The sequence below is a fragment of the Oryctolagus cuniculus genome, chromosome 7, assembly GCF_964237555.1.
Source record: "Oryctolagus cuniculus chromosome 7, mOryCun1.1, whole genome shotgun sequence".
NCBI classification, from domain to species: Eukaryota; Metazoa; Chordata; class Mammalia; order Lagomorpha; family Leporidae; genus Oryctolagus; species Oryctolagus cuniculus.
In genome coordinates, this window is record NC_091438.1 from 135058502 (window position 1) to 135066964 (window position 8463).

Consider the following 8463-nt stretch of genomic DNA (forward strand, 5'->3'; position numbering starts at 1 on the left):
CAAACCTGCCCGCCTTGCACCCATCTTCCTCCTTGTCTCAGAGGGGGTGCCCTCCCCTAGCCGGGACAGTCCCTTTACCTAGGACTGAGCCCCACCCCTTCTTGCTGCCTTAGGAACCCATTACTACTCACAAGGTCGCCTTCTCTGGCACAGGATCGCTCACAGGAAGCTCTTTGCTGCAATGGTGCTGTCCCGCAGGCCGTCTTTATCCCGATTTTATTAAAGAGAAAGCTGAGCCGCCAAGTCCCACTGCTATTGAGTGGAGGGTCTCGGACGCAAGGTGCTGCAGGAAACTGCGGCAGGACACAGCGGCTCTCTGCCCTTCCCACCGCTGTCTAGATGGGAGTGTGTCTCTGTGTTTGCAAACTGCCCCTGCACCACCAGCCCTCTCCTCTCTACTTTCTCCTCCCTGTCCCGGGGACATGGCATAGCCTCGGTTCCCTTTCTGCTTGGTCTCTCCCCCATGGCCGCCTTGTCTTCCACCCAACTTCTCAAGGTGGAGTCGTCTTCCCAGTGCCTCTTCCCCACCTCCTCCCCCTGGGCCATGCTCTGTCCTCAGAGCAGTCCTCTCTTCCAGGCTCCAGATACACCCACATCCCCATGCATACCCACACCACACAGCCACGCCCCCATGCACACCCACACCACACACACTCCCCATGCACACCCACACATCCCCCCACACCACATACAGCCACACCCCTGATGCACACCCACACCACACACACTCCCCATGCACACCCACACACCCATGCACACCCACACATTCCCCCACACCACATACAGTGACACCCATACTACACAGCCACACCCACATGCATACCCCATACACAGCCATATTTCCATGCACATGCACACATCCCCCCACACTCCCTATGTACACACCCATGCACACCCACACCACACACACTCCCCACACAGCCATACCCCCATGCATATCCACATATTCCCCCGCACACATACACACCCTGCATCCAGCCACATCCCCCATGCACACCCACAGCACAGACACATCCCCCTGCACACCTACACCCCCCACATCCACACCACACACACATCCCCCATGCACACACCACACAGCCACACCCACACCTGTACCCCAGACACACTCCCAAACACGCACAGTCCATACCATCCAACTCCCTGCTCATCGACTCTTCCTCACAGTCTGACCATGAACTTGTCTCCCTGACACCCATGAACTCTGCCGGACAGAGTTCTCCAGCAGTCTCCAAGCGCGGTGGGGCCCTGTCTCTCACAGCCACGGGGGCCTCGCCCTCCTCTGCTTCCAGAATAGAAACCAAAGGGGCCCCAAAGGCCAGCCTGTGTCTCTGTTGCCCACGGCGGCCTCTGTGTCGGGAATCTGCCCTTGATGGCCGGCGCGGTCAGTTAAGTGTCCAGGAGCCAGGGCTCCTCCCCCCTGCTCGGACCCAGGGGGCTCGCATTGAGCCTCTCTTCATGCCCTGCCACCTACTGCAGGCTGGTGGGGGGCAGCTTGGCACTCCAAGTCAGGGGTGTGGACCCTGGAGCTTTGTCAGCGTGTTTGCAAGCATGACCAGGAGGAATGTGGGGAGGGGGACTGTTTGGTGTGTGGGATCTGGGACGCGGGGTCGCACCCGGCCCTGGCGAGGAGGTTGCCAAGTTGCAGGACCAGAAGACCCCTCCCTGGGAGGAAAGGCTCTTTTTCTGACGAGCTGGTGAACCGGGAGAGTGGGGGAGGGGCAGCTCTGAAAGTGCCTCCGGCCCTGTTCCCCGCAGGCCCTGCAGCTCCGGCAAAGGCGGCGCCGACGCCCACGATGAGGAGGAGCTGTACTTCCACTGTGAGTTGTGGGCGCCGGGCCCCTGGTCTCGCCTTTGCCCACCCCAGCGGGCCAAAGGTCCCTTTCCTCAGGCCCATCTCTCTCCTTGCGCTCCCAGTCAAAGTCCCGACACGTCGCACGTTCCTGGATCCCCAGAGCTGCGGGGACCCGCTGCAGGCGGTGCATCTGTTCGCCAAGGAGCTGGATGCGAACAGCGTCACGCTGGAGCGGAGCCTCGGAGCAGGCAAGCTGCACAGCCGGGAAGTGGGTCCCGGCCCCGCCCCCTCGGAGGCCCCGCCCCCTCTGAAAAGCCCCGCCTGCTCTCAAAACTTGGCGTCCACTCCCTGGCCGCGCCTGCCTCCACCCACGTCCCTACCCTACCACTGGAACCCCCTTACCGCCCCCAGATGTTAGGGAAGGGGGTGTCAGAGGGGGCTGTGGTTTTGTCTTGCGCCCCTCTCCTGGTCCCCAAGGTGGCTCTGACACCTCTCTCCCCCCAAGACCCTTTCAGGGCCGGCCTCCGGAAGCTTGGTCCCAGACGGCCCTGGAGCAGTGGGGAGGGGCCTTTGCAAGCTGGGGTCTCATCCTGGCGCGTGACCAGGGCTGTGCCGCTCTTGTGCCAGCCTGTTTCTTGTCTGTAACAGGGGCTTGACTCTGTCTCAGATGGGCCGATGTGGGAGGTGGGGGGAGGCGGCTCCCAGCCTCAGCGTGGGCCTGGCTCCTAGGACAGCCTCTGCTCCTCTTTCTCCCTGGGCACAAGCCCTCAGCAGACGTCCCCAGACTCACTGGACGGATGCTGGGCAGGATGGGAGTCGTGGTCACTCCCCCGGGGGCCAATGGCCTTTGATGTGCTGGCACACACGACGTCCTCACGTAGAGGCTTGGAAACCCTTGGAGAGGCAGACGGAGAAGAATCCTCACTTTTCAGAAGAGAGAGAGAATGGGCCCGATAGGGAGCCTGAGGCCACGCTGCTGGGCCTCGCTCTACCGGGATTCGAACTCAGGAACTCAGTCCAGGCCAGAAGCGGCCATGACCCACCGAGTGCCTTTCCCTGGGCTCAGCCCGTCCATTGGGTGGTGGCCTCCAGCGGGGCTCTGAGGTGTTGTCTCCCCACAGGGCGGTTTGGGGAGCTGTGCTGTGGCTGCCTGCAGCTGCCGGGCCGCCAGGCGCTGCCTGTGGCCGTGCACACGCTGAGGGAAGGCAGCTCAGACTCGCAGCGGCTCAGCTTCCTGGCAGAGGCCCTCACACTGGGCCAGTTCGACCACAGCCACATCGTGCGGCTGGAGGGCGTTGTCACGCGGGGTAGGCACAGCCCCGGGGGGGTGGGAGGTGGGGTGCCGTGGGTCGGGGCCTCGCCAGGACTGAGCTTGCTCTCGGTAGCTCAGGGCAGCTCCCTCTCTGAAACGACCACTGTGACCCCGAGTGACCCTTCTGACGTGTAGTGACACTTTGACCTTGGGTCAACCACTTTGACCTTGGGTGTAGCTCCTGCTCTTTGCCTTTATCCCCTACGGAGGCCTCTGGTTCTGGGCTGTGGCCCAGGGAGGCCACTGGGTGGGCAGGAGGGTGGCAAGGTTAGGGAGCATGGCTTTGGTTCTGGCTCTCTTGGCCGAGTTGGGGGCCCCTGTAGGGGGGAATGTGTGTGCCTCAGGGTAGGGTGGGCGACTTAGCATGTGTGTGTCCCCATCCCCACGCACAGGAAGTCCCTTGATGATTGTCACCGAGTACATGAGCCACGGGGCCCTGGATGACTTCCTCAGGGTGAGTGGCCTGGGACCTGGGGGTCCTGTTGGCCGCCTTTTTCTTGTCCCCAGCATGTCTCTTAGGAGGGGCTTGCAATTGGTGTCATGCACACTGCCAGCCTGGCCTGGTCGGCACAGAGCCAACTGAAGTCCAGAGTGGCTTCCCTGGGGTCACAGCCCCACAGACACAGCCCGGGCCTCGGTCTCCCCTCTCTGCAGCAGCACGAGGGGCAGCTGGTGGCAGGGCAGCTGATGGGGTTGCTGCCAGGCCTGGCGTCAGCCATGAAGTATCTGTCGGAGATGGGCTACGTTCACCGGGGCCTGGCGGCCCGCCGCGTGCTGGTCAGCCCCGGCCTCCTGTGTAAGATCTCCGGCTTCGGGCGGGGTCCCCGGGACCGAGCGGAGGCTGTGTACACCACCATGGTGAGGGCGCCCTCCCTGCCAAGTCCAGCTGTCCCCACGAAGCTCCCTGGAGTCCCCACCTCCCCCTACCCTTCCCTGCTGTCAGGGTTGCCCCCCAACCCCACACAGCTGGTCCCCAATCCTTGTCAGAGTGGACACCGCCCAGAGGTCGGCCGTGTGCCCTCCCGGGGTGAAGCTGGGAGTCAGGGTGCCGGGAGGATGGGGGTGCCTCACTTCCTCTCTGCCCTGCTCTCCTGCCCTGCGCAGAGTGGCCGGAGCCCGGCGCTGTGGGCCGCCCCCGAGACGCTCCAGTTCGGCCACTTCAGCTCTGCCAGTGACGTGTGGAGCTTCGGTGTCGTCATGTGGGAGGTGATGGCCTTTGGGGAGCGACCCTACTGGGACATGTCTGGCCAAGACGTGAGTGCCCTATGGCTCCTGTCCTTGCCTTCTGGTCCCCTTACCCTCCGACCTTGGGCCCCAGCTCACTGCCCTCTGCCTATGGACCCTTGACCTCCTCTTCTCTTTATTTCTGGTCCTCCCTGGCCACACCCAGTATCCTCTCCACCATAGTGTGTGTGTGTGTGTGTGTGTGTGTGTCTGTGTGCGTGTGTTGGGGAGACTGAAGCTTCCGGTCTGCTCCCTGCCCTCGGCCCAGGTGATCAAGGCTGTGGAGGATGGCTTCCGGCTGCCACCCCCCAGGAACTGCCCCTCTGCACTGCACCGACTCATGCTTGACTGCTGGCAGAAGGACCCCGGGGAGCGGCCCAGGTTCTCCCAGATCCATAGCCTCCTGAGCAGAATGGGGCAGGACCCTGAACCCCCAAAGGGTGCTGCGGCCCCCTGTGCCAGGTACCTTCCCTTCTCTCCCCAGCCCGGTGGGCTAGATTGTGTCCCAGGTACAGCTGCCCCACTGGCCCCCCTCAGCCACCCAGGTGCCCCTGCCTCAGCTCACCCCCCCCCCCACGTGCCGCAGTCACTTCTGGTCCTGGACCCTGCCCCTGTTCCCAGCATCGTGAATGCTGCCTGGGTGAACACGTGTGGCAGGGGTCCTAACACTTCAGTTCCTAACACTTTGGCCCTAACACTTGGTTGGAACTTTAGTTCCCATAAAGAAAAGAGGCGACATGAGTATTCTTTGCTGCAACTCTGGGTCACCCTGCAGCCTGTCCCTGGTTTTTCCACCCTCCGACTATTCCCGGTACCCCTGTGCCTTCCACTGGCTCAGCTTCCCAACCACCCGGTTACCCTGCGGCCTCACCCTTCCCGGGAATGCATGGCCCCCACAGGAGCCCAATCAATCCTTGCTCCATTTGCTTCCCTGCCCTTTCTGGGCTGGCCTCCCCTCTAGGGAGCAGCAAGGTATGGACACCAGACCCTAGCCATGGACTGACCACAGCTCCTCCCACCTCCAGGCCTCCCACCCCCTTGGCCGACCGTGCCTTCTCCACCTTCCCCTCCTTCGGCTCCGTGGGTGCGTGGCTGGAGGCCCTGGACCTGTGCCGTTACAAGGACAGCTTCACTGCCGCTGGCTACGGGAGCCTGGAGGCCGTGGCCGAGATGACTGCCCAGTGAGTCTAAGGAACCAGGGTCAAGGCCAGGGCTTGGGGAGTCCAGGGGCTCTGCCTCTGCTGCCTGGCCTGGGTCTGGGTCCAGAGAAGGGGAGGGAGAGCAGAGGGCCGTGCGGGAGGAGCAGGGGCTGGGGCGAGCCGGCTGGGCCTGAGCAGCCCTCGTTCCAGGGACCTGACGAGCCTGGGCATCTCTTCGGCAGAACATCGAGAGGCCCTCCTCAGCGGGATCAGCGCCCTGCGGGCCCGAGTCCTGCAGCTGCAGGGCCAGGGGGTGCAGGTGTGAGCGGGCCCCTGTGGGAGTGCAGACCCCCAGCCCTGCCCCAGGGACCTGGCGCTGCACTCTGCCTGGGTGGGAGTGAGCGCTCCCCCTCCTCTTGGGCCCAGAGCTGATTTGGAGCCACGGCATCCCCGCATTTCACTGGCTGCTCCTTTCATTTCCACTCTGGACATCTTGGCTGACTTGGTGCCCCTGGCAAAGAGGTTCAGGACCCTGGGGAGGACTTGGGAGCTGACAGCAGAGGCAATCCAGGGGCAGGGATGGAGGGAAGGTGGCCGAGGTTAAGCTGCCCCCTGCCCTGTGCCCTCTGTCTTTCCCACCTGCTGGGGTCTGGGACCTGCCCCTTTTCTAGACACACTGGCCAGTCCAACAGCATGGGCCACCAAGGGGCTTTCATCTGACCTGGCAGCGACCACAGCTGCCTAGCATCCCAGGCGAGGGAGGCTGGGCCACAGGGGCAGCGTCTTTAGCTCCCTGTGCCTTGGCTGGGGCCTGTCTGGACACTGGCCCAAGGCCCAGGAGGGCAAAGGTGGCACTGAGCTCCGGGGCTGGACCCCAAGGGCCTGAGACTCAGGAGCTGACTGCTTCCCTTCCCTTGGGCTGACAGTTCAGAGTAAGGGCCAGGGGCCTGTCTGGGCCGTGCAAGGTCCTGGTGCTCCCCTGGGGCCCCATGAGGGCCCCCCATTTGCATTCATTTTATGAACTCAGTGGCCCAGATGTGGGGGAAGAGTGTAAAGGGACATAGCTTCTTCCTGAGGACCCAAGAGCTCTGCTGTCCAGCCTGGGGATGGAGAGAGGTTTCTCAGAGATGGGTCTTCCGTCTCTAATAGGATGAACTAACCCCCACTGTACAGATGGGGAAACTGAGGCCCAGAGCTGGCCAGAGCTGGAGGCAGAACCCAATCCGGGGACAAGGCTGGCTCTGGGCAGAGTCCCAGTCTTGCCCAGTGGCACCAACGGTCTTCCCAGAGGCAGTCCAGGGATCACCTTGGAGGTGACCAGCTCCACACCTGGGCACGGCTATCCTCCCACAGGGCACCTCCTCCCTCTGGCTTCTGTGGCCGACTCCAGAGCTCTTTATCCAGGCGGCCCCTGGCAGCAGTGGTGACCATGAGACCAGGGCTGTGGGGGGGTCGTAGGAAGGCTGCTGGGTCTGGACAGGGCCTGGCTCACTCTGACAGATACCTGCTGCAGTCTGGCTGTGCGGGCAGTGGTGTGGGGTGGGCTGGGGAGGAGTTGAAGGGTGGAGGAAGGAGGTGTGGGAGGCAGAGGGCGTGCCCTGGGAGGCCCAGACTAGGCGGGGAGATGAGCTCAGGACCAGGGGGTAATACGGGGCGCCCTCTAGGTCAGTTGCGTGTTGGGGGAGGGGTGAACAGACAGGCTTAGCTGAGGTGGGAGGTGAGTAGGTTCTCTCCCTGGGTGGTGGAGTTTTCAGCAGATGCCGTGCCAGGGGCTGGAAGGGGCAGCGCATCCCTGGGGAGGGGCCGGTGACTCAGCAGTGCCTTTGCCACCCCTCCCCTGCCCCCAGCTCAGTGACTTTGAGGGTACCAGGACAGACCAAGCTATTGATTCACCTTTGACAGGATTGGGGGGGGGTGCGGGGGGGCTCCTGCCAGGTGTCCTGCAGGCCCTGCCTTGCCCACCCACTCCTGGGAGCCTGGTCCAGCATCCAGGGGGACAGAGGGGCCTGTGTCCTGTCTTGGGTGGACAGAGCCTCCCTCCCATCTCCGGCAATGTCAGTCGTTCTCTTAGGGTCAAAGGCCTCCAGCTGTCGCATGGAGGGGCCCTGGCTGTGTAGGCAGGACTTCGGCGTCCAGGGTAGATCTCCCCTCCACCGAGGAGCGAGGTCCCAGCATCCTGAAGGGCCCCAGGCCTCAGCCCGCACAGGCGCTGGCGAGATGCAGGGTGATGGCTCTCGGCGAGCCCTCTATAGATCTATTTTTATATGGAACTTGTTCACTGGACAGAGGGAGGTGGCCTGCACCCCCCACCCCACCACCCCCATCTGAGTCCACCCAGTGAGGGAGGGGACCACTGGTGGGGGGATGGTTCCTTGGACTAATCCTAGAGATGTTTTTATATTTCTTGGGTTCTATGTCCAGGACAAAGTAATAAAAACTTGTCTGTGACGTGCTGCCTCTGGGGTGACAGCTGCTTTATTCTCGAGTGACTTGTGTGGGAGGATGTAGGCACCCTCTCATCCAGAGCCGACAATACACAGGGGCGGGCGCAGGAAGCTACAGGCTGGGGTTGGGACACACATTTGAGACGCTGTGGGATGTGGAGTGTCGCTCCCTGTCTTCGTGGAGGAACGACACAAAACCCTGCCTAGGCTTCATATCCGAGTCACGGCACCATTATGTCGCTCCCCCTCTTCGTGGAGGAACGACACAGGACCCTGCGCTGTTCTTTGGTCTGCTCGGCCCTCCCCAGGTTTGCTGCTGGTTCTTCCCGGGTTGGCTACTGTCCCTTCCACCTCCGTGGAAGGGCGGTTCCCCCTGCCACATTCCCCACTTCCGCAGGGGAGCGGCACACCACCGGCCGGCTCTCTCGGGGGCTGCACAGGTGTTCCCCTTAGGTGTTCCCCTTAGATATTCCTCTTAGATGTTCCTGGTGCATGCCGTCTCTCTCCTCCTTTATAGTCCTCCTCCACCAATCCCAACTCGGCTGCCCA

The 8463-nt window shown here is 62.8% G+C and overlaps 1 protein-coding gene across 3 annotated transcripts in view; it reads left to right on the top strand.

The window, feature by feature from the left end:
- The window catches only part of EPHA10 (EPH receptor A10), a 44358-nt gene extending 36433 nt beyond the window's left edge, over positions 1 to 7925 (top strand). For all 3 annotated transcript variants that reach the window (XM_051832034.2, XM_051832033.2, XM_051832035.2), the window contains 9 exons: positions 1759 to 1820; positions 1918 to 2043; positions 2917 to 3102; positions 3500 to 3561; positions 3762 to 3965; positions 4212 to 4361; positions 4600 to 4793; positions 5357 to 5512; positions 5681 to 7925. In XM_051832034.2, the coding sequence (XP_051687994.1) occupies positions 1759 to 1820; positions 1918 to 2043; positions 2917 to 3102; positions 3500 to 3561; positions 3762 to 3965; positions 4212 to 4361; positions 4600 to 4793; positions 5357 to 5512; positions 5681 to 5795 (1255 nt within the window). In that variant the 3' untranslated portion in view covers positions 5796 to 7925. The remainder of the gene's footprint in view (positions 1 to 1758; positions 1821 to 1917; positions 2044 to 2916; positions 3103 to 3499; positions 3562 to 3761; positions 3966 to 4211; positions 4362 to 4599; positions 4794 to 5356; positions 5513 to 5680) is intronic.
- The last annotated feature ends 538 nt before the right edge of the window (positions 7926 to 8463 follow it).